Consider the following 26,216-nt stretch of genomic DNA (forward strand, 5'->3'; position numbering starts at 1 on the left):
AAAGAAAGAAAGAAAAGAAATGCCCCTTAAGACCCTCTGAGGGGTCATTTCCCAGGTCCCAGTAGCCTCCACAGCATCTGGTTTAGAATAGACATGTCCTCCCAAATGCCCAGCCGGGCATAGTGACACATGCCTTTAATCCCAGCACTGAAGGGCAGAGGCACACTAACTTTGTGCCAGCCTGCTCTATAAAGTAAGTTCCAGGACAGCCAAGGCTACACAGTGAAACTGTCTCAAACAAACCAAACAAGTTTTAAATTTAATATCTAGTGCATTTTGGAAAGATTTCATGCGGTGATCTAGTATTTTGTTGTTGTTGTTGTTGTTGTTTTTTCGAGACAGGTTTCTCTGTATAGCCCTGGCTGTCCTGGAACTCACTTTGTAGACCAGGCTGGCCTAGAACTCAGAAATCTGCCTGCCGCTGCCTCCCAAGTGCTGGGATTAAAGGCATGCACCACCACACCCTATGATCTAGTTTTATTATTATTATTATTATTATCATTATTATTATTATTATTATATGTAAGTACACTGTAGCTGTCTTCAGACACTCTAGAAGAGGGCGTCAGATTTTGTTACGGATGGTTATGAGCCACCATGTGGTTGCTGGGATTTGAACTCTGGACCTTAGGAAGAGCAGTCGAGTGCTCTTACCCACTGAGCCATCTCACCAGCCCCAGATCTAGTATTTTTTAAGTTGTAAAGTTGACCTGTATGGAACTAGTATGCTGTTTCTAGATACAAGGTAGCCATGGCAAGCCATCAGCAGGTGCTATGTTCATTCTCAGCTGCCAAGGGTGCCTCGTGAACTCACTCACAATTGCAGCTCTTTATCCTTCAGACTCAGAGTATCTGTAGGGAATATAATAGAGTGTGGGCAGTGATGTCCTGGGCTTACAGTGTCCTCCATGGTTGTTTGGGAGAGAGACAAGGGAACCTTGTTTAGACTGTAGCACCACACTGCTGTAGCACTGCACTGCTTGGCCATTCACCTCACTTTCAACTGGGGAAAGGTTGGGGGAACTGTGACCCCAAGTGACCCGTGGGGAAAATGATGCTCAGACTGAAATCTTAAGTAGGGAAGAGTTTTTTTCTAAGCAGTGTAACAATCCAAAGGCCAGGGAGCAAAGTAAAGCTGGTCACATATAAGCACAATTCAGCTTGGCTTAGGAGCAGAGGGGAGGCTGTGCTGCTGAACGGGAAGGGCATGGGAAAGGGGGTAGGGGACAGGGGTGCTGGGCCACCTAGGACACTCCAGGCTGTATCCTGAGGCAGCCAAGAGCTTTGCAGGGTGGATCTAGGGCCCACACAGCTCTTGTCCTCCTTCCACCCACCCCCACGCCCTCACTCGTCAGTTTGCCTCAGCCTCTACACCTCCCTTTCTTCTGCCTGGCATGGAAAGGTGATTGTGGTGACAGTGTGCTACTCTCAGGTAAGACAAGCCTTACCTGAACAGGAGCCTAATGCGGTGGCCTAAGACACAACTCTTTAAAAAATTGTATTTGCTTATTTATTTCTTGTGTTGGCGGGTGTGTGCATGTATGCATTTATCCCATGGCACACATATGGGGTTCAGAGGACAATCAGTAAGAGCCCATTCTTCCTCACGTGGGTTTTGAACATTGAACAGGTGGTCAGGCAGCTGGTCTCACCAGCTCTAAGTCAGAGCTTTTAAACTGGGGATCGCAATTCCATGTGGGTCATATAACTGAATGTTGGCCGTGAAAGATTGGGCATGGTAACAGGTATCTGAATGTGCAGTGGCTAAAGCTAAGTCAGAGTGAAGCCTGGGATGAGTCTGAGGCACGTCTGGCGGCTCTTGCCCACGCGGCATCAGGTGGCCTCCCCGCTGTCTGTTTCTGAACACACTGTATGGCCTTACAACTAATGCAGCCTGGAGCAGCTCCGCCGAGATTGATGACGACTGTGCTATGAACGGCGGTGCTTTTACTAGTCAGGGAAAGTTCTCTCTCTCTCTCTCTCTCTCTCTCTCTCTCTCTCTCTCTCTCTCACACACACACACACACACATTTTGTTTTGTCCCCGAGACAGGGTTTCTCTGTGTAGCCTTGGCTGTCCTGGAACTCACTCTGTAGACCAGGCTAGCCTTGAACTCTCATACAAAGTTCTTAAGCAGTGGTTCTCAACCTTCCTAATGCTGCGACCCTTTAATACAGTTTACTGTGTTGTGGTGACCCCACCCATGAAAATATTTTCACTACTACTTCATAACTAATTTTGCATTATGAATCATAATGTAAATATCTGATGTACAGGATATCTGATATATGACTCCAAAAGGGGTCATGACCTGCAGGCTGAGAATCACTGTTCTTATGAAAACGTAATGGTTTAATTTTGAAAAAAACTAAAGCTTTTAATAATTCCGTGCTGTCATTCCTTAGCATGTAACAAATTAATATACCTTTAAATTGTATTGTTAGAATGTTTGATTTTTCAAATGTTATTTGAGTTGCTGATGTGAGTTTCATTTTTAAAAAATTAAGAAGAGAGCTCAGTCCATGTAAAAATGGCATGGTGGCATGTCCTTGTGATCCCAGCACTGCGGAAGCAAAACCAGACAAATCATTGCGATTTACTGCAGCCAGACTAGCAGCCACTACCACCTCCTGCTCCTCTTTCACTCCTCCTCCTCCTCCTCCTCCTCCTCCTCCTCCTCCTCTTCTTCCTCCTCCTTCTCCTTTTCTTTCTCCTCCTTTCTTCCTTCCCTCTCTTCCTCCTCCTCTTCCTCCTTCCTTCTCTTCTTCTTTTCTGAGATGGGGTTTCTCTGAGATGTAGTCTTGGCTCTCCTGGAACTCAACTCTGTAGACCAGGCTACCCTTGAACTCCCAGAGATCTGCCTACCTCTGCCTCTCAAGTGCTGGGATCAAAGGTGTGTGCTACCACCACCTGACAAGTTTTTTGAGGTAGGGTCTCTTAGTGGCCTGCAGCTTGATAATTAGACAAGCTGGCTAGCCAGGGAACCTCAAGGATGCCAGCACTGGGTATGCATGGATATTTTATCTGTTCTGGGGTTCAGACTCAGGTCCTATAGTTACAAGGCAAACATTTTGCTGACTTAGCCATCTCCCTAGTTCCCTATTTTATATACCTTCATACCCTGGGTCATATGAAAGAGAGTGTGTGTGTGTGTGTGTGTGAGAGAGAGAGAGAGAGAGAGAGAGAGAGAGAGAGAGAGAGAGAGAGAGAGAGAACGGGGTTGAGAGAGAAAGGGGTTATGAGAAGAAAATGTTTAAGAAAGAGAGAAAACTGGGAACTGGCAACAGAGTCTCAACAACTGTAGAGTGGGAAGTTTGGCAAGTTTAAGGTAAGCTTGGGGGTGGGGCAAGGATGTTACCTTAAACCACTGAGGTCAGGGTGGATTAGCACAGCAGCAGGGAGCAGCCTGGTTCCTTAGGATCCCTTGAGGTGCATGTCGGGACCTCACTACCTCACTGGAACCTAAGCTTTCTGGATTTGCTCACCAAATCTTTATGAATAAACCTTATAGGTTCCAGCTGTTTCCACGTAGTCCATAGCCTTGCTTATGTCTGAACTTAGACTTATGACTGTGTGCCTTGGGCTGTGTGTCGCCTAATACATATTCCATGCTTACATGAGCGGCATGCATCAGTGAGACAAAATCAGAGTAAATGACCAGGATGAGCATGGACAAGTACTTCTAAGAATCATTAAATGCATGTTCTACTCTCCATATGGACGTTCTCTCTAACAAGCTCTGCTTGGATCGTCCCTGGCTGGAGCTGCTTGGCTCTGCAGTTGTTTAAGCCCTAAACCTCAGACATCTGCAGGCTGGCCTCCACTGAAGACTGGACCACAGCTGCCCCAACTCTTGTTTACACTTGCTACTGCAGCGCTTTAGGTTGTTTTGAAAGATTCATTTTAAAGTTGGTATGGAGAGCCACATTTGTTACCTCTGAGCCCTGTGTGATGGGAACAGAAGCAAGACAACTTTATGACTTAAGTGTGAAGATTAGGTTAGCAGAGGGACTTCCTACAGACATAAACTACCCAGATGGTTTAAGGAGGAAAGTTTCTTATGTGTACATACACATACATGTATATATTTTTATATGCTTGGAAGGCTGATGTGCAAATACAGCTCAATAATCTGGGACATGCTCTTTCCAATCTTAAAACAGAAAGGAAAATACTATCCCAGACTCTCTGGTCTCTTAGATTAGGGTTTTAGAATTGGTTCCAAAAGAAACGGTAGTATGTTTGGAAAAGGACTTCAACTAATGATCCTGAGTTTTAAACATGGATTGAGGGGTCTGGAGGGATGACCCAGCAGTTAAGAGCACTGTTGCTCTTCCACAAGACCCAGGTTTAATTCCCAGCACTCACATGGCAGCTCACAACTGTCTGCAATGCCAGTTCCAGGGAATCTGACACCTCACACCAGTGCACATATAAACAAAAACAAAACACAGACTGAACACTACATTTCTAAGAGACCGGCATGTCCATGGCTTATTGTGAGTTAACCATGAGCAGATTTGGAGTGTATCATGTGTTAGTGACTTACTGCTTTGAAGCAGGTTACTTCAAATTTAGTGGCTTAGAGTGGTATGGTAATCATCATACATACTGTGAGTGAGAAAATCTAGTCTGACTTACTCTTGTGCATTTAAGTCTCTTATAAAGCTGTAGGCAAGCTGTTGCCAGGGCTGGAATGTCTTGTCTAAAGACAGGAAGGGAAAGCCCACTGTCGGGCTCACAGAGTAAAATGCAGTTTTATGTGTGCTGTTGGCTGTAGCCCAGCCCACCCTCAGTGCTTCACCATAGGCTTTTGACATGGCTTATTTGTAGCCTTGTAGTCCTCCAAAGCCTGATGCCTGCCTGGGCTACATATTGAGACCTTGTATCAAAAAGAGATGTGAACACAAAGGGTGTGAACACCCTTGGGGAAGCCGATCATTTTTAGGCAATGTTTCCTTTATTCTTTGGGGTGCACATGGGGATTGGGAGAGACAGGTCTCACTATATAGCCCTAGGTAGCCTGTAATTTACTATAAAGACCAGGGTGGCCTTGAACTTACAGAGATCCATCCGATTCTGCCTCCTGAATGCTGGGATTAAAGTGCTAAAGTGCCCTGTAGTGTGCCATTTTTTTTTTTTAAAAAAACAAAATTCCTCAGACCCAAGCAGCCTAATAGATATATATACTAAGCTGGAAGTTCATCATATTCAGTGGCTGGTATGGCCCCTCTTCCTGGTTCTTTGATGGCTGTGTTTCTGATGAGTACCCAGGGCAGAGAGAATGGACTCTCCTCTCTTCTCCTTACCCCATTGTGGGAGCCCAGTCTTCCTGGTTTCATCTAATTACTGCCCGGAGGCTGCACTCCAAGTTCATTCACACTGTTTATTCAGACCTCAACATATGAAAGGGAGGAAGCCAGTCTTTCCCCTGTACATTCACAGACTTTATTGTGACACCAGATGAGTGAGGTTTTTTTCCAGCAGCCAATCCTGTAACTCTCTATACATTAACAGGACGGGATTACCATTCATGACTGGATACCCAGCGTCCAGCAGGGTGCTAAAGGCTCAGCGGTTCAGGAACACACACTGATTCAGATGCCAGTCACAAGTTGAGTCTGCATGTCTGCAAAGTAGACTTCCACCTGAAACAACTCTCTTCCATCTGCTGAAACAACTCTCAGAATTTAAGGGACACATTAGTTGGTGTATCAGAAAGAATGTGATAGGTTGAAGATGGTGACGATGTTCATATGGTTGAGGTCCAAGAGGATCTGAACCCCAGAGCATCTGTCCCTGTGGAGAGTGCCATTTCTCAGCCAGGATATATAAATCACTCCAGAAACTCAGAACTCCATCTCTAGGGTTTTTAAGAGGCTTCACCAGGTAATCATAATCAAGTATTGACTCCATCCCTAGCTCTTTCCCCTTCGCTGGAGGATGGGGAGAGGGATTTGTAGCTCCAAGATACTAATTGTTACTTGGTCTTTCTGGTGTCCAGCACCCACCATGAGGCTAACCAGAGGCCCAGCAGGAGGTGCTTCACTAGAAAGGAGCCATCCAGTCCTGAGGGTTGGGAGGCTTGGTGGCAGGAAGTGGGTAGAGACCAAGTATATTTCTAATTACATCAGAGTATATACAAACAGGCCTTAGGAGACCCGAGGCTATGTGAAAGCCAGTTACCATGGTTATACCATATTTACATTTGTCCATCTTGCCTCAGATACAGCTTCTTCCTAGAACAAACAGCTTACCAGGTGGCTGTGAAACACTGGTATACTCCTTGAGGTAGGCTAATTAATGACCCCCAAAGGTCAACTTTATAGCGAGAATGTGACCTTAACTGGCACAAGTTTGCAAGTGTGGGTAAAGATCTGGGAAGGAGAGATTATCCTGGATTATATGCATGAGTCCAGTGCATTTACAGGAAGGTATGAGTCAGAGGCCTGTGACAGGACAGCGGAAGCCAGGGAGGAAAGATGTGATGGGGGACTGGTGGCAGTGTGGCCATAGCTGAACAATGTGGCTGTTGCTTCTTAGAATTCTTCAGATATGGCTCAGCTCCACTGACACCTTCATTTTGGGAGGCTGCTTGGTTCTTCCAGCCTTCAGAAAAATGAAAGGTGACAAATACCACTGGGAGACAATGGGGGTGTGGTCCTTTGTTCCTGCAGTGACGTGGAGAGCGTGGTGTTTACCAGAGGGCCGTGGGGAAGCCCATTCACTGGTGTACAGAGTTACAGGCTTCATAGCGACGTGGCAACTCCAGTTCTTCCATATACTTGACTCTAGTGTACCGTGCACTTCAGCCATGGTCACTCCTCATTACTCTCTCCTGTGTCTGTCCCACAGGTCTGCTTCTGTCTCTCCACATTGTCCCTTTTACTCCATTCACATGGACATAAATGGCTGTAGAGATTGATCAGTCATAGAACCCGAGTTTCATCTCACAGAACCAAAGTAATCAAAGAATAAAAAATAAAATAAAAAAAAAGGCAGGCATCGACGCTGGAGGGACAGCGGTGAGGGTCACTTTCTGCGCTTGCAGAGGACCCGGATTCGACTCCCAGACCAGTGTCTGGGGCTCACAGTCACTTGTAACTTCCGGTCTTCTAAAGGACTGAAAACCCTCGGGTCTCTGCAGGCATAAACTCACTCATACATACATACATACATACATACATACATACATACATACATACATACAGTTAAAAGCAAATCCTTTTTAAAAAGCTATCCATAGTGTGCCGAGTATCTAATCCCACTTCTGGCAGGGCAGAGATGGCAGAGCCCAGGGGTCTCCAGCCAGCCTAGCCTGCTTGATGAGTTCCGGACCAGTGAGAGACCCCTTCTGAAAAAGAAAATGTGGCAAGGTAGTTGTTGCTCTTGCCTTTAATCCTAGCACCGGGGAGGCAGATCTCTGTGAGTTTGAAGCTAGCCTGGTCTACAGAGCAAGTTCCAAGAGAGACCCTGTCTTGAAAAAACACTCACAGTTCCACATTTGAGGAAAATGTTATATTTATCTCTCTGAGTTTGGCTTATTTTCCTTAATTGGTGATCCCCAGATTCTTCCATTTTCTTGCAAATGATACAATTTTGTCCCTTCTCATTATTAGTTCTGTGAAATTGAAGTTCTTAAGCTGTGTTTACTCCTTCCCCAACTCCTCCCATGCCCACCTTCCTTCCTTCCTACCCACCTATGGGTTCTGTCTCTTGTTTTCCTTCCCATCAATCCAGTTTGTACTGGCCTTAGATTCCTGGATGTGTGGTCTTCCACCAGAGTGGCCAGCCTATCAGGGCAGCCCTCTTAAGGAAAGCTGACCCTCCTTCCTCCAGTGGCTGTCAGTTCCAACGACTCCTCAGCTAGGGGTGGGACCTTACGCCCACCTTGGCCTTCCATGCTGGGGTTTGGTCTAGCTTGTGTTTGCACAGGCTGTGCATACTATCACAACCAGTGTGCCTTTTTTAAAGATGTGCAGCTGAATAATTTTCTTCTTTTGCTTGTATATTTTTTGTGTGAGATCCTTACTAGGTAGCCCTGGCTATCCTGGAACAACGCACTGCACTATGTACATGAGACTGGCCTTGAATTCACAGAGATCCACCTGCCTCTGTCTGCTGAATGATAGAATGAAAGATATGCACCACCATGCCCAGCTAGACTTTTTTCTTTTTTTTTAAACAACTTTTTTTAAAGATTTATTTATTCATTTGTTCATTTATTTTATGTATATGAGTACGATGTCGCTCTCTTCAGAGACACCAGAATAGAGCATCAGACCCCATTGCAGATGGTTGTGAGCCACCATGTGGTTGCTGGAATTGAACTCAGGACCTCTGGAAGAGTAGTCAGTGCTCCTAACCTCTGAGCCATTGCTCTAGCCCCATTTTTTTCTTTATGATTAAAACTTAGTTTTCTTTGTATATTTTTCAATCATTCATTTGTTAACAGATATTTAGGCTGATTCCACAGGAAACGTCTATATTCTCTGTACTAAGTTGACTTGGGTTCCCTTGGCGTGTTTGGAGTGATTTTGTTCATTTTTTAAAAGATACTTTTATGTGTCTCTCTGTGTGTATGCATGTATGTATGTATGTATGTATGTATGTATACCATGTGCATGTCTGATGTCTGCAGAGGCCAGAATAGGGTTAGGGTTAGGGTTAGGGGTTAGGGTAGGGTTAGGGTTAGGGTTAGGGTTAGGGATCTTACAGAATTGGAGTTACAGAAATGTCTTGAGCCACAGTTATAGATGCCAGGAGTCCAGCCTGTGTCCAATGGGGGAGGAGCCAGTGCTCTTGTCCATGGAGCCTTCTCTCCAGTCCCTCTGTTAGTTTGTTTGCTTATTTATTTGTTTACTTTTGAAACATCCAAATGTGTCATGTAGCCCAGATTCGCTTCAAATTTACCACTCCTGCTTTAACCTCAAATCCCCTGGCTGTGAGCCTGTGCTCTCCACTCGAGCTCCCCCAGTCTCCTGGAACCATTTAAATCTGATCGCTTCACTACTCCTTTTGGGGGGTGGGAGGGGGTAGCATATGCCACAGCATACATGTGAAGGCCAAAAAACAACTTTTAGGACTTGGTTCTCACCACCATGTGAGTTCTACAGATCAAACTGAGATCATCAAGCAAGTAACTTTAGCCCTGAGACACTGCCAGCTTGCTTCTCTGTTTTGTTGTTGTTGTTGTTGTTGTTGTTGTTTTGTTTTTGTTTTGTTTTTTTTAAAATCTAGGCCTTTTACTGCTTTTGCACATTAATCTATGAATTCATAGGGAACAGCTCCAGCAGTCCAGGCTCCTTCCCACTAGTTCGCATGAAGCGTGCTCCTCTGGCGGAGCTGGCCAGTGCTCTGTGGAAGAAATGGGTCTTCTCCTTGGCATCCTTTTCCCTGACAGGTTTTTCCATCACCAGTTTCAGGAAACTGCCTTGGCTCTCGGTGCCTAACATGTTCCATGTGCATTACTTCTCTTGGCGAAGCGTGCCTTCACCTGCTTGTTTACAGTGATGCATGTGGTGTGCTGAAGGGTGTTAAAGACACTTCTGATTGTGCTGTGGTAATAGTGTCCATTCCCTGATGCCTACAGTATCAGTCTTCTCGTAGGTTTGCATGTGCCTGGCCAAAGGAATCCCTCCGGATTTCCTACCAGGGTTCCTCTGCTCGTTCCCTCTGTGTGTGTCATTAAGTGAATTACTGGAAGATGGGTGCTATGGGACAGAAGCAGGGCCACCTTCTCTATTTTAAGACATTGTTCCCGCTTCTCTTCAGTACTAAATTCTACCGACACAGAGAAAGTAAACTGAGGATCTGTGTGCCGCAATTCCTTGCAGATGGTATAGAGAACACTACCGAGGGTTCGCTTAGAGCTCGTTGTCATTTGCCTGTGTTGTACCTCAGGGTGTAAACACTGTGGGCAGAGCACACCTGGCACAGCCTGCATTTCCTTCTTAGTGTTTCCCAGCCAGATGTTGTGAAATTCTTTTGTTTTGTTTGTCTCTAGTGCCTGGAAACCTTGGCTGCTACAAGGATCATGGAAACCCACCTCCTCTCACGGGCACCAGTAAAACCTCCAACAAGCTCACCATACAAACCTGTATCAGCTTTTGTCGGAGTCAGAGATTCAAGGTACTAGCTCTGCTGTGTACAACTCTAGAAAAGATAATGATAAATTCGAACAGCCCACGTGTCAGGTCCCATAGGAAGAATAGGCTGGGGAGTTGGAGCACAGGCAGCGTTCATGTAAAGATGGGGAGAGGGGGTCCCCGGTAGCCTCCTCTCAGCCCTTGTCTGTTATGATCAGGGTTGCTAATGACTCCTTAGAGTCAAGCCAAGGCGGTGGGTCCCTTCCTCGGCAAACTACCATGCCTTACCTCTTTTCCAAATGTTCTTTTCTTCTTCTTCTTCTTCCTTTCTTTATCTGAAATGCATTTCCTAATCACTGAGGGTCAGTAGTGCTGCTTTGTATTAAGTTAGACAGAAGTTCCCTCCTCTCTCCTTTGTTTTCCCTCTTTCCTTAACCAAATTCCGTCTAAAAGCCATTAATTAAGCCCAAGAAAGAAGGGTACCCTACTCATGTGAGGCAGGCAGATGAGCAAGGCAGCTGGACCCCATGGCTGCGCGCTTGGTTGCTTGTGCAGAGTGTGGGCGTAGAGTGACTGTGTGAGCCAGCCTACTCTGGCTCTGGAGAAGGGACGTGCAAATGTGGAAGCTGGGGAACCTGAAAGGAAGTCCAGAGAGTGGTGGAGGAAGCAGGTAGCTAGTAAAGTTATATAACTATGCAATGGCTGTGTGTGCACACACATAGACTTCATCACTATCCTTGCCACACACCGATAATGGGGAGTCTAGCCAGCACTCAGGTCTCCATCAGAAAGCAGCTCTGTTGGGAAATTACCCATACTGTGTTCAAAGCACAAGATGTGTTCATAATGTCTTGTGTAGGACAGAAACATTAGTACAGATTCATCAGATGGATGAAGCTGCCTTGAAAGAGGTTCCATGACCTAAATCTGACATGCTTTAAACTTCAGATAGTGATAGTAACAGATGCATCTTATTGACTAAAATGAGAGCACCCCACTCCACTCCCAGTGATGGCCGAGTGAGAAGATAAACATTCATGATTAGGGAATGCAGACTTGTAAGTATAGAAGAAATGGTAGGATCATTACCATATGACAGCCCTCATAGTGTGATACACAAAATGAACATCAAGGTCTGCAAATAGCTTAGATCTTCACTTACTATTTCCATAAAAGTGTACCTAGCCTTAAGAATCACCCACAATGACTGTGCATGGTATTGCACACCTTTAATTCCAACACTCGGGAAACAGAGGCAGGTAGTCTCTGTGAGTTTCAGGCCAAGCCAGCCTGGTCTATATAGTGAGTTATAGGCCAATCACAGCTACATAATGAGACCATGAGACAGCGTTTCAAAATACAACAAACAAACGTGTGTACCTGCGTATGTGTCTGTGTGTGTAGACAGGATCTCATATAGTCCAGGCTGACCTTGAACTCTTGGCTCTCCTGCCCACTTGTTGCGATTATAAGCATGCACTGCAGAACCAGGCTGTAATTAAAAGTCTCTATTCAAGGATACCTGTAGCTAATCCCCTACTCAGTTGGGAAGTAACCCATGCCTCCTAATTAGTGTCACGAGCAGACAGTAATGCCCGCTCTTACCTCTTTGGCCTAGAGGGTCTTGCTAAAGAAATGGTTTTTGAGAAAAGAAATAGGGTAAATATATTGGAAAGTAAGAATTTTTTATTTTATAGAATATTCTAAGGAACCTATGGAAAAAGGGCTAGAATCAGTGAATAAATTGAACAAGGTTGTAGCTATAAGGTCATATATAAAAAGCTGTGTATCCATCTACTAGTAGTAAATAATGTATGCTTCTAAACAAATGGTTATAATATCACACATCTCATTGGTGTGTCTGTGAGACCTCTCTGGGAGCTCAGCTGATGCTCCCAGGCAGTATATTTCAATAAACACCTTTGTCCAAAAAGAAAGAATAGAAAAGAAAATCTTACCATTTTCAAAGAGTATAGATTGGACCCAGAGTGTCACCTGTTGCTGGGCACTTGCCTAGCACTTGTAAAGCCTTAGATCCCAGCAGCACTGGGAGCAAGAATGAGGAGGCACAGTTAACTAATGAGATTTAAGAGCTCATAATGAAGCCATGAGGACCTAATAAGTGACAAGACAGATCAACCTGCTCGCAACCGAGACAACACAAATATTACTAAGGTGGAGTCCCTCCTGTTAGCCTATAAGTTAAATAGAAAAGACAAGCTACGGCATTGGAGACAATACTCAGTAAAACATATGCCCAGGACAGGCAAGACCCAGGCAGAGTCAGTGCCCGAACAATGTAAACATATGTAAAGACAGATCAAAATGATCTTGGTAAAGAACTGTTATGTGGAACTTCCTCACCTGACCTGTTCTGTAAAGCCAGTGTCACCAAGAGAGCAAATCGTGAGCCAGTCAGAAATTGCCCACAGATAAATCCAACCACCGCTCTATTATTTTTTGTTCAGGTAAATAAGGTTTTATTAAACAGATCCATGCCTGTTCATTTATATATTGTCTGTAGCTGGTTTCATCATATGGCCAGGAAGCTGGTGAGAAAAAAGACTATGTAGCCCACAGAATTCAGAATATTTATTTCTGGCCTTTATGGAAAGGTTTTCTAAAATCTGCTGGGTATCAGTAGAATCATCTAAAAACAGACCTACACAGATGTACACAGTTGATTTTAAGAAAGTCTCAAGGCCGTTCATCAGTGAATGGTTCTCATCAAGTAATCCTGAGGAAGAGAGATTCTAACTCTCAGTGAAGAAAAATGAGTCTTGTTTTGCATTATAGGTTAGGCAAAGATTGACTTTAAACTACAGAAAAAAGTTACTATAAGAGTGTCATAAAAATACACATTCAGAAAATAGACTTCACAACTTAAAAATGAACCAGTAAATCGGCGGTCAGTTGATTTTTAGCAATATTGCCAAGATCATTAGATTAGGAAAGAGTCGTCTTCAGGAAATGTTAATGAGGCAGTGGGCTAGTCCCATGCAGAACAGCGTCTGGACGCTGTGTTGGGTCCTTTTTTCGGAGCCATGACAAAAGAAGCTTAAGGAGAGAGGTTTGCTTTCGCTCACACTTTGAGGTGTGGCCTTAGGAGCGTGAGGCAGCTGTCACAGTGCAGGACAGTCAGGAGACAACCATGAGGGCTGGTGATCCACCCACTCTCTTCTGTTGTTAAATCTGAGCCTCAGCCCAAGAGATGCTGCTGCCTACAGACAGGGTCAATTTGACCCAAAATGTGCAGAAAACTAAAGTTCACAACAGTAAAATGTCAGGCAAAAGAAACAATTCATCACCCAAGAAGACACACCAATGCCACTGAAATTATATACACCATCAGTCATTAAACTAAGGCAGATTCAAACCACCGTGAGGCACACAAGCATCAGTGTGGCTAAAGTCAGTTGTACTGACAGTAGCAAGTGCTGACTTGGGCCCAGGGCAGTGGAAGCTCTCGCTCTCACACATCGTTGGGGGCGAGGCATGGCTCAGCCCTCCTGGGAAAGGTTGGGGGTTCTTTTAAATAAATTAAGCCCAACAATCTTGCCCCTAATTTTTACTTCAGACAAATGAAACCTTTCAAGGTCAATGTCGTCTTCTGGGCTCTACAGGTACTGTACACATGCAATGCAGACATATATGCAGGCAGAGACCCATACACATAAAAATAAAGGTTGACTTTAAAAATTAAATAAGGGGACTAGAGAGATAGCTGGGTGGGTAGGAACACTCACGGCTCTTCCAGAGGGCCCAGGTTTGATACCCAGCACCCACATGGTGGCTCACAGTCATTTGTAACTCCAGTTTCAGAAAATCAGAAATCCTCTTCTGGCCTCTAAAGGCATCAGGAATATACATGCATGCCAGCAAAACACCTATTTATATAAAGAGTAGTTAATTAAAAAATTAATTAAAATGTTACCTGGCACATAGTAAATAGTCAATAAAAGTATCTAGCTGTTTTTAACCAATGTTTCATGTTAAAGATTTAAATACTATGGAAATGGGGACAGTAGAAGTGAGTCCTAACAGGCAGGGAACACCTGAGTGAAGCTAAGGAAAGGTCACAGGGAAAGGGCAGATGGGGAATTGCTCTGGGTCTGAGGGTAAGGAGGCTGCCAGCCTCCTTTGGGCCTGATACCCCCAGAACCTTCCCAACATCACGTGGTAACATGACTCCCCAAGTTCACAGCCATCTCAGTGTGAAACCCATCTGTCCGGCGTAGAAACCCTCACACTCCTTTTCTGTTGTGGCAGTTTGCTGGGATGGAGTCAGGCTACGCATGTTTCTGTGGGAACAATCCTGACTACTGGAAGCACGGGGAGGCAGCCAGCACCGAGTGCAATAGTGTCTGCTTCGGGGACCACACACAGCCCTGCGGTGGGGACGGCAGGATTATCCTCTTTGACAGTGAGTATGTTTGGTGCCAAAGGCACGGCCAGGGACAGCAGTCCACTCACTCATTTAATTATCCATTCGTCAGGATTCACAAGGATGTGCCATGTGATGCCAGCCATGACTCTCAGCTCCTGGGAAGTACAGAACAGGCCAACTCAGACCTGCTCTCTAGAAGGGACAACAGTGTTTAACAGTCTGTACATGCATATACGGCTCTGAGTGTCTTGGCTATTGCAGGTGTGTCTGCTGGACACACTCTACCATGGCCAACAGAGCAGTGATCCAGGGGGACAGTTCAGTTCAACATGACTTAGTAGCTGCTGTTGGTCCAAACTTCAGGAATCCAATCCCAACTAGTTTATTTTAGGCTTATTTAAGCACAGCCCAGTTTGATGAAAAATTTCCTGGTGGTAATTAGCTCGGCTCCATGTGCACAATAAAGCATAAGATGTGGCAACCCTGAAACTCTGTGAAATACATGTGACATCATCCATAAAGATGGGTTCCATAGATAGACTACAGGTAACACCTTCTACAAAGACAAGCTCTATAGATTGACAAGCTCATGATAAAAAGTGAGGCTCTGCCATGGCCTCAGCCACACAGCGCATAGGGCATAGCTACTGACCACACCCATTCCCATCCTCTGGGCAGACACCAGGGTATGCGTCCCTCCCTTTGAGTGGACAGCCCTGTGACTTTAACACTGTTCCTCTGTGCTCTCACAGGCTGTCTCAGGGCTACTTTGACAAGTAGAAAGGTAAGGTTTTCAGCTTAGAGCATGCACTGGTGTTGGTGTAGTGTCTGCTCTCGTGTGCTCTTGTTTTGATACAGCTCCATTTGTGAGTTTGTAGGTACTGGGGCTTGGTGCCTCACCAAGGTGCTTCTGAGACAGTAACTTGGCAAACACTTCAAGTCATCGAGTTTTCCCTGAGGTGCCAGCAAGAGGCAGGGCTGTGGTGACTGGTGTGGATTCTGAGCCTTACCTCTCCCAGTCTGTGGCGTCTGTCTCCAGCCTCTTGGACCATTGCTCCCTCTGCCTCTGAGAGCCTGTACCCTTAAGTTCAGAAACCCTTCTCTAGGCAGCCCTTGTCCAGCAGGCGCCTCGGCTGCACCTCCTCCATGCAGTCTCCTAAATGAATGTTCAGCTTTACATCCTGGAGCCTTCTGTGGGTTACGGCTTGCCACTTCCTTCCTGAAGTGCCATCAAAGAACTTTTTTGTCCCAGTCCAAAGTGGTCCTTCTCTGTGACATCTTCCAGTTTGCTTTGCCATGACTTTAAACTCAGTTCTGGCCAATTGTTCGATTTTCTGCTTTTTGTTCTTTGTTTTTCTCCGAAGTCTCATGCTTGACCTAAGACACCAGTTGTAACCGTATCATAAGCACAGTGCTATTCTGTCTTAAATTTTCTTCTGCCAATCGTTTCTCATTACTTTTTAATTTGGCCCCACTCAGATTTTCAAAACACAGCAGGGTATAGACAGATGTTTTCCCGGAATGCACTAAGGGCCATATTCAGTTTACTAGAGCCCTTGTTCTGACCGGAAGCTTCCCAAATACTGTTCTTGTTTCTGCTAAGGTTCTGGCTTCCATATTTCCACTAGAACTGTGCAGAATCAACATTACTCTGAGGCTTCTCCAGCCTCCACCCTCCTCTGGTAAACCGGTTCCTGAGCACTTAGGGTGGCATGGCTAAATCAGCCACAGCAGTGACCCCAAAAAACACACACAGCAGTGACCTCCCACTTCCCTAGTACAAATTTTCTGTGTTATTTTTGCATCCTTATAACCAAATAGCCAGCAAAAACAGCTTCCAGGGGAACTGTTTATGGTTCTGGTTCATGGTTTTAGGAGGCCGTCTGTCATGACAAGGAAGGATGGCAGAACAATTCAGTTCATGGTGGCGGGGAGACTGTTCATGTGGTGATAGCAGGAGGCCTACAAGGGACTGTAGCCAGGGATTCATGCAATATGTAACCTTCAACTGCCCACCCCTAGTAAGCTAGCTAGGCCTGTCCCCTCAATGTTCCACAACCTTCCCAAACTGCACTATCAGCTAGGGACAAGAGAAGAAAGCGTAGCCTCTCTAGGGAACATGGCGGACTCAGACTCTCACCAACCATCTCTGACATCACTGGGCTGGAGCTGTTTCCCGCCCTCCTCCGTATTTCTGTCGGTGTCATTGTGAAGGCGCACCCCACTGGCCTTAAAACCCTCTCTAATCCATTATAACATCATCCTAACTTGATTACATGTATAAAGACCCCTAGTAGTAGGATCGAATCCATCCTTTTGGGGGACACAGATCAATTATCATAGAGCATAACTGTCCAGCTCAGCCAGGTTTATTTTAACCGAGACTTTGCAGGTTCTAAACTGGACATTGTCCACACAGTGTGTTTATCTTAGAAAGAAGAGCAGAGAAGAAACCCTAAAGATAAAGTTGCTCACCTCAGTAAGTACCAGAGCCAAGATTCAAACCCAAGTTTACTGGTTTTAAATCCTTTTAGTAACTGAGTTCCCTTTTATTAACAATAATAACTGATGCAGCTTTATTCTTTAAAGTCTGTGGTCAGTGATGCCCAGGGTGGCTGGCTATTATTCCTGCATTGTCTATAGAGCTGAGCTTTCTGCTTGTGTGCATTCCCAGCCAAGCAAGTTGGCATTCCGTCTTCAGAGGCCCTGCCGTGGCCATAATTCACCTCACTGCTCCTCAGAAATAAGTAGATGTAACACCATAGAAACAACTCCTAAAGCTTCCTCTATTAGATGCTTTAGGTAACTCTGTCACATTCGTCTTATCCTACAGACAAGGTGGAACACTTCCAAGAGATTAGCTACAGACAGCTCAGAGAGATCCCTGAGTGACTGGAGGGGTGGGTAGGTAGTGAGAGTCCTTTTTTCATTTTTTGTTTGTCAAGACAGGGTTTCTCTGTGTATCCCTGGCTGGCTTGGAACTCACTCTGTAGACCAGGCTGACCTGAACTCAGAGACCTGCCTGCCTCTGTCCCCTGAGTGCTGAAATCAAAGGCATGTGCCACCATGTCAAGCTGTCTTTTAGTTTACTTTTGGCTTGAGTTCCTGAGATTCGTAGATCTGTGGTACCCTTTTGAATTGACTTTGGAATGTTCTTATCAAATAACTCTTCTACCCATCTCCCTTCTCACTCCTTTGTGAGACTCCAGTCACGAGCACACGCCTTATGCACTTGATGCCATCTGGGGTGCCAGGCGCTCTTTCTGTTTGGTTGAGTTTGTCCTCCCTGTTTCATTTTGGATAATATGTTTTTTTGACGTGTCTTCAAGTTTAGTGATTCTTTCACCACTGCACTTAGTCTGCAGATAAATCATACCTCATCCCTGAGAGTATCTAGTGTTTTTATTTTACATTTTTTTATTATGTCTTTATTTTTAGGGGTATGTGTGTGCGTGTGCGCGTGTATGTGTGTGTGTGTGTGTGTGTGTGTGTAACCCTCCCCCACCCCACCCACACACAGATGCACATGAGTACAATGCCAGTGAAAGCCAGACGAGGGTTTCAGGCCCAGTGGAGCGTCTGCTGTGAGTGCTGGGAACTGGGTCCCCTGCATGAGCCGTGTGTGTCCTCACTGCTGAGCCCTCTCTCTAGTGCCAACGTTTGGCTCCTCTGAGTTTTTAGATAAGACTGACCTCAAACTTTGTGTAGCCAAGACTGGCCTTAAATGTCTAAGTCCCCTGCCTCTTACTTTCTGTTAGTTTTACAGACATGAAGCACCAAGCCTGCCTAGCTCACTGACTCTGTGATTTCCACATCTTCTGAGATTCCCAGGCTGCCCCGGTATCTGGTCTTCTCACTATAAACTGTACTGTATTCATCCTGCAGCCTCCACAGCTGATAGTCCCAACCTCTGGGTCACTCTCGAGTCTTGCTCTGTGGGTTGCAGCTATTCCTTGGCAGTGCGGCTTTCCCCACTTTTTCTTGCTTTTATGTGTGTGCTGTGGTATTCTGTTTAATGCCACACACTGGGGAGAATGGTAGACACTAACATAAACAGCATTTACACTTTGGAAGCCTGCTGAGTGTGCGCACTGGGCTGGGGCCTGTCTGTCTGTCTGTCTGTCTGTCCATCTGTAGCCGACCTCAGTTCAGGCTGTTTTTCTGTCATTCCCTTTCATGCCCTCAGGCTCCCTGATCCTGAAGCTGTGCTTAGTGTAGAGCAGAGGACACTAGTGTGGTTTCTTAGTGTCCTGTTCCATGCTGAGCTTTGAGCAGGTCCCTGTGTGTCCTGCCCTTGTGGGAGGCAGACACTGTCTGCTATTTGGTGCTGTTGGGGGGAAGGCATGGGGGCCACTGGTTCCCCTACCTATCTACAGCGTGGGACATGCCACTAGCCACGGGAGTGAGGTAGTTTTGGTGGTTCTCCTTCCCCTGGCAGCCATTCACTTTGGCCTTTGGTGGGACTTGGGAAAGAGACTCATGCTCTGTATGTCAGGCTCTGTGTGTGCTCAGTTGAGATGCCAGGCTCACGGCTTCCCAGGATCTCATTCCCATGCAGCTGTCTCAGGCTCTGTGGTGGTCACCTCTTCCCTCTGGACTCCGGCACAGTTGAGCCCATTTCTGTGACCCAGTGTCATTGATAACGTCCCTTGGTTATCTTGAGACCTCAGCTTTTGATTTTGAGCTTCCTCATTACTAGGAAGAAAAAGCGGCTTCCCAGGGCTCATGAGGCAGGTGAAGGCTCTGCCACCGAGCTCTTGCCAGCCTTCAGTTTCTTGAAACCCAGTCTTGAACTGACATCCTCCGACTTCAGCCTCCATGGTGTTGGGACTACAAACCCGCACTTCAAGGGTCAGCAAAGCAGCATATTTTGATTGCTTTTCTGTGTGCTAGAGAAGAACTTCCCTACAGCCTGCTGGAGCTGGGGCTCAGTGGAAGAGTGCTGGCCTGGTACGCATGTGGCCGTGTTCCATCTGAATACTGAAAAATAACAACTTTCTTTTCAATCCTGTTCCTACACTCCCTCCTGAAGTCTTTCATTTCCAACCGCTCTAAAAGCCTGCCAGTCAAAACCGCGAATCCTGAGAAAGCATGGCTGAGGCACCATGAGGCTGCTGTTACCCCCTCCTTCCCCTTGGGCACTTTTGGAGATCCAACCTGTGGTAACACATGCTAGGAGAACATGCTTCTAGAGCAGGTCTTCCAGGCCAGAGCTCCTTGTGGACTTCTCATGTGAACACTGCACCTCTAAGGAACTGGAGACCCTTTCCTTTATGATGTCACCTCTTCCAAAGCCTCTCCTGGGCTGAGAGGTCCCGGGCGTTTTTATGCACTTTATCTCAGATGTCCCCTCAGTGTCATGGGATACAGCAGCAGGTGGTGGCTCTAAATGGGAAAACAAGGGAGAGGCCTGGGAATGAGGTGCGGCCCCTGGGATCCTGTGGCCCTACCCCTCCTGAATGCAGACTATCTGACTCCAGCCAGACCCCAGCCTGGGCTGCACTTCTCCTCCTGTGCTAGGCTGAGGTCTCCTGGGGAAACCAAATAGTCTGCAGTCATTTGTTCAGGGTTTAAGTGATTCATTCTGCGATTTGATCCTAAAACCCAGGATGGCCTGGTTTGTAGCTGGAAACAATGTCCCTAGTAAGATCACATTTCCTAAGAGCTTGTTTGTGTCTGCATTAGAGATGAGCCCCAGGCTGAGACTCAGGCCCACCGTCTCTCTTCTGCAGCTCTCGTGGGCGCCTGCGGTGGGAACTACTCAGCCATGGCAGCCGTGGTCTATTCCCCTGACTTCCCTGACACCTACGCCACTGGCAGGGTCTGCTACTGGACCATCCGGGTTCCAGGAGCCTCTCGCATCCATTTCAACTTCACCCTGTTTGATATCAGGGACTCTGCAGACATGGTGGAGCTGCTGGACGGCTACACCCACCGCGTCCTGGTCCGGCTCAGTGGGAGGAGCCGCCCACCTCTGTCCTTCAACGTCTCTCTGGATTTTGTCATTTTGTATTTCTTCTCTGATCGCATCAACCAGGCCCAGGGATTTGCTGTATTGTACCAAGGTAAGATGTCCTTGTCTCTGGGGCATAGGTGCCCTGCCTTCTCTTCCTTGCCAGCATTTTCAAGCCTAAAGTGGATCTTTGGGGGCATACTTGGTCCTTCTGACTCAGCTACAGATGATTTCAACATTAATTCATCCCCCACTTATCATCACACAAAACCCCACCTTCCAGTGCATGACACCTCACCTTCCAGTGAACAACACCTCACCTTCCAGTGTATGACACCCCACCTTCCAGTGAGCAACACCCACCTTCCAGTGCGTTTATATTTCAATTTCACTATTTTAATAATTTTATTTACTTTAGATTTTACTTATGACTATGTGAGTGTATATCATACACCACGTGTGTGGGGGTGCTTCAAGGGCTAGAAGAGGGCATCAAATTACCGACATGCAGTTGTGAACTGCCTGACATGGTGTGGATGCTGGGAACCAAACTTGGGTCCTCTGACAGAGCAGGTCACAGGGCCAGCTCCTCAGGCTCATGTTAGTAGTTTTAGTGGCAATTATGTAGACAAACTACATGGATAGATAAAAAAGGAGATGACAGACAGAACTGGAAGGCTCCCAAGTGGTCATTCATCCATCCTACTGCTCCTAGACAGCCCAGCTGGTCCTGCAGACTAATCTGCCGTCGTTCCTCAGAAGCACGCGCTCTGTCCTCTGACAGGAGCCGAGCCTCTGAGCACAGGTATCGGACCACACAACTTAAAAACGTGTGGGCAGTGGGCCGCAGGCAGTGGGACAGACTAGAGCAGGTTGGGTGAGGTTTGCCATAACAAGGGGGTCCTGCAAGCACAAAGCTGGGGAAACAAAGAGGCTTCGGTCTCTAAAGAGACCAGTCTTAACAGCAGGCTCAGCAGGCTCTCCCTTCTGCCCTGCAGGCCAGACCAGAGCCTGAGAGGCTCTGCTTCATCAGCAGAGAGCAGCGGAGGTAACTGTGTTGAATCAGACCAGACCTCCTCAACTGGGAGCAATGTCACACAGTCATAAAACCAGCTCAAGGATAGTAGAAGCCAAAAGATTAACAATTCAGGGCCATCCTCAGCGACATAGCTGGAGGCAAGCCTGGGCTATATAAGACCTGTCTCAAAAAGAAGGAAGTGCTGAGTTCAGTGGATAGGTGCTTGCTGAGCAGGCGTAAGGAGTAGAGTGCAGAGCCCTGGAATGCTGATAAATTCTGAGTGGGTGTGGTGACCCATCTCTGCTTCCAGCCTTGGAAGGTGGAGCTGGGATTCCTAGGACTTGCCATACTGAGGAGTTCTGCATTGTTAAACTGCCTCACTGAGTAACATGGAGTGATGTTCACAGATGAGTCCCAGTGTTAACCTTGTGCCTCCACATGTACATGTTCCCCACATGCATGTACCCCACACACATGCTAAACACCCTCTCACACACAAAGAAAGAAAAAGAGAAAAGGCCTCATCCCATTCAGAGGACCACTCCTTGCTGCCTCTGTCCTCAGCTTTGTCTGGTTAATCCTTTTGCTCTCTTAGCCACCAAGGAGGGACCGCCACAGGAGAGACCTACTGTCAACCAGACCCTGGCAGAGGTGATCACCGAGCAAGCCAACCTGAGTGTCAGCGCTGCCCACTCCTCCAAAGTCCTCTATGTCATCACCCCCAGCCCCAGCCACCCTCCGCAGACCGCCCCAGGTAGCCATTCCTGGGCACCGTCGGTTGGGGCCAGCAGCCACAGAGTGGAAGGTAGTTCTTTCAACACTTACAGAAACAAAGGTGCTTGTGGGTGCTTCCCCTGCAGACACAGGTTCAGATATAGGCCCTGCCACCTCTAGTCTGAATAGCCTTTGAGAGAAATGCCCTCATTAGCATAGCTCCGCTCCAAAGATGGCTTCTGTGTGCCTTTGGTAACTGTGATTAGTAGCTAAGATGATCTCTTCGTCATAGAAGATGTCTCGTGAGAACATCTTTGTGGAGCCCCAAGTAAAACTTCTCAAATATGCTGACTCAGAAGGTGTGGACAGGCTGGAGGTCGGCTGGGGGTAAAACATGCACCAATGGAGAGGGGAAGGTGAACCCAAAACATACAGAATTCCTTCTAAGGTACAAGCCTGGTCTCCAGGTCGTGTGCAGCATAAGGCCAGGCATCGCTCCTCTACTGCAGAGAGAAGTGCACACAGATGCTAGGACAGTACTGTGCATGTTTCCTGTGGTTCCAGTGGGAGGAGGGAAACCAGAAGCACTGACAAAGGCTAGGAGCGCTGAGAGCTTTGAAGAGAAGCCATGCAGGGCAGAGCCATAGGCCATGCTCTTCTCTGGTTAGGCTGGTGTGGTTGGCTGCAGATCTCCCCCCTGAGGGAGCTGGTGCACTGAGGACAGCCATCTGTAATCTGGTCTAGAGGTCTTCACACTGCTCCCTTACCTCTGGAGGTGTCACCACAGAAAGCGGAGGAGAGAGACCCCTCCAGCCCAGCACCGCTTGGCTCTGGATTCTAGAAGGGTTTCTGGATTCTAGAAGGGTTTCTCACTTCTCATCGCTCAGATGAGAAAACTGGGACCCAAAGACTTCTAAGTCATTCACTGCTGAGTTCCAGGGGCAGACAGATCGACCGAACCCCTTTGGACCCCAACTCTAGTGTCCAGGCTTTACCAGAGCTTGGCTCTGAGTTGCTCCTGTTGCAGGTTTACTGTCTGCTCCCACTGCAGGACCCCCAGAGCCAGTTCTGCCCCCTGAGCTGCCAGTCTCCTTTGGAAAGGGGAGGCAAGTGTGGTAAACTCTGCTTTGCATTTATTTACAGGGTGGACTGTGTACGGCCTGGCAACCCTCCTCATCCTCACGGCCACGGCCGTTGTTGCAAAGATCCTTCTGCATGTCACATTTAAGTGAGTACCCGTGCCCGCAGGGGCTTGGTGTCTTTCCTCTGTCATTTTTTCCATCTGTCTGGGGACAGTTTAACTTCAGCACGGGGTTCCAGAGGCTGAGGTCCAGGCAGCACAAGGCGGAGAGCAGTGCCGCTCCTTCCCAGAGAGACTGAAGGATGCTCTGTCCAGTACACTCAGCTTCAGGGAGGGTTGAAAACATTCTGGCGTGGAGATGTATTTAAAAATCCAGCTTTGCCGGGCGTGGTGGCGCACGCCTTTAATCCCAGCACTCAGGAGGCAGAGGCAGGCAGATTTCTGAGTTCGTGACCAGCCTGGTCTACAGAGTGAGTTCCAGGACAGCCAGGGCTACACAGAGAAACCCTGTCTCAAAAAACCAAAAAAAAAAAAAAAAAAAATCCAGCTTCCTAAGACAGTACTTGCCCCCCCCTCTGTGTGTGTGTGTGTGTGTGTGTGTGTGTGTGCTTTCTTTCTTTCTGTTTTTTTTTTTTTTTTCAAGAGAGGGTTTCTCTGTGTAGCCCTGGCTGCCCTGCAACTCACTCTGTAGACCAGGCTGGCCCCCCAAATCATAGAGATCTGCCTACCTCTGCCTCCTGAGTGCTGAGATTAAAGGCTTGTGCCACAACCTTCCGGACCATGAATTTTTCTTAATGTCTCTAGAAACCAAGGAAGTCTTACAAAGATAATCTCAACATTTCAATTAGTGCCTAGGAATTTTATCAGTTTATTTTTCACAGTTCCATACATGTACATAGTATATTAGTCACAACCACCTCATTCTTCTCTTCTCCCCTCCCGTTCCTGTCACCCCCACCAGTCCCCCATCCCACTCCCATGTCTTTCTGTCTTGGTTTTGTTTTTACTTTGGCTGCCCACATGGGCATGGGTGTGGAGCTGGTCACTGGAGCGTGAGCAACTCCCCACAGCTCCACTCATGAAGACAAAGGGTTCTGCTCCTCCAACAGCCCTGGACTGCCATTGCTCCCCTGGGTGAGGCTGTGGCCCAAGAGCCCCTCCCCCACCTGTGACTAAATGTTTGGAATCATTCAGTCTTATACAGACTCTATGTGGGCAGCCACAGCTGCCATGAATTCCTGAGTGCCAACACCATGTCATACCCACAGGCCAGCATTTCCCATTGCCTGGCCCTTGTGTCCTGAGCTTTGGAGGGGTGAGGGCTGTGTCCATTTTAAGGCTGAACTTGTAGCAGTCATGTGTTCTCAGCCATGGGCTCTGCAGTAATGACTGTCTGCTACGGAGGCCTTGGTCTAGGCTCACCGAAGTCCTGACACCCTGTGCTCTTACTTCACCCTCCTCTGCTTGATGCTCAGGGCCCCGTGGCCTTGCACGTGTCCGGCCCTCATCTCTCTCCTGGGCCATAGATCACTTCCTGTGCTGGCCCCTGTTGGCATCAGAAGCTGTTAGCCCATGTATGCCCAAACTCTGTCTTGTCCCCAGTGTGCCAGTAAGTATACATTATTTTTAAGCATACATTTAAGCCATGCTCAGTGGCATACATCTGAAATCCTAGCTACTTAGAAAGTTGAGGCAGGAGGGTTATGACTGAGACCAGTATGGGAAACTTATCAAGACCCTGTGTCTGCAGGGTACAGTAGCCCCTGCCTGCACTCTCCCTACTCAGCAGGCAGACAGGAGTGTTGCTATAGTCGCTCCCTGCCTGTTCACTGGAGTGTGAGCAGCTCACCACTGAAGACAATGGCTTCCGCTCCTCCAACAGCCCTTGCCGGCCCCCACTGTTGACTAAATGTTTGGAATAATTCTGTTCACTGGTTGGAGACCAGCCTTTAATTTAATTTAATAAATCCCTGGGCTACAAAGTGACACAAAACAAAAACACAAAAGCCAAAACCTATCTCAAAAACAAAAAGAAAACTTACAAAGGCTTTATCTTTCAGTTCTAACCAAACTGGAGGAAGCACTAGCTCAGAGTGCACTGCCTTCCCAGCAAGGCAGCCTCCTGCTGGTGCTGTCTGTGTGCCTGAGGGCTCGTGCCCGCTCCACTCCCACTCACAGACCTTCCTGAGCTTCTGGTCGGGCCTCCTCTCCTGGCCTCATTGCCTCTGCCACAAATGTTTACACATGAGAGCGGGCGTAGCCACACTGCTGACCTTCCCGGCTCCTCTCTGAACTTCTCCAATAGAAATAATGTCCTCATTGTTGTTGGCTGAACTCACCCAACAGACAGACAGACAGACAGAGTAAAGTGTGGGGAAGAGTGTCAGTTTCAGAACACCACATGGATGCTGGCTTGAATCCCCTCAAACCTGTTCTGTAAAATGGTGTAGGACTGGCCATGACACACGTATTCCTGTAGGGTGTATGCTCTGGAGCATGTCTGCACCTCTCACAGTAGCCAGCACTCTGCTGTTGTCAGTGAATGATGGAAAGGAGAAGTGTCTGGACGTGTCAGCACAGACAGAACTTCTTTTCCAGCCTTTCCACCTGTGGTTGGCTGTTCTCACAGATGTAGAACCTGTACCTTAGTTTCAGAGAACCAACATGTGTTTCAATGTCACAACTCACATCCAAGGAAGTCCTCAGTGTCTCACGGCAGGCTGAAGTAGGGCCAAGGCCCTAAAGCACATGCCTGGCTCCTATCAACACTGGGAGCCCTCCTCAGCTTCCCTGTCCCTGACAGGAGGGGAAGAGAAGGATGGGCTAGGAGCAGACCTGATGTCAGGGCTCGCTGCTTTAAACAGAACTTTCCCCTTACTCTGTTAGGTAGGCGGGCTTCTAGGTAAACAGCATTGGTGGGGAGGAGGAAGAGGAAGGAAAGCAAAAGAATATTTGAAAATTTATAATCTCCTAAA

The 26,216-nt window shown here is 47.1% G+C and overlaps 1 protein-coding gene across 2 annotated transcripts in view; it reads left to right on the top strand.

Moving 5' to 3' along the window:
- Kremen1 (kringle containing transmembrane protein 1) overlaps positions 1 to 26,216 on the top strand; it is a 65,372-nt gene that overhangs the window by 35,296 nt on the left and 3,860 nt on the right. Inside the window, exons 4-8 of one of the 2 annotated variants that reach the window (XM_021210894.2) lie at positions 10,007 to 10,131; positions 14,358 to 14,511; positions 20,208 to 20,540; positions 22,042 to 22,251; positions 23,304 to 23,388. In XM_021210894.2, coding sequence (XP_021066553.1) covers positions 10,007 to 10,131; positions 14,358 to 14,511; positions 20,208 to 20,540; positions 22,042 to 22,251; positions 23,304 to 23,388 — 907 coding nt within the window. The remainder of the gene's footprint in view (positions 1 to 10,006; positions 10,132 to 14,357; positions 14,512 to 20,207; positions 20,541 to 22,041; positions 22,252 to 23,303; positions 23,389 to 26,216) is intronic. The other variant, XM_029545414.1, reaches the window with a different exon arrangement.

This window comes from Mus pahari, chromosome 13 (assembly GCF_900095145.1).
Source record: "Mus pahari chromosome 13, PAHARI_EIJ_v1.1, whole genome shotgun sequence".
NCBI lineage: Eukaryota > Metazoa > Chordata > Mammalia > Rodentia > Muridae > Mus > Mus pahari.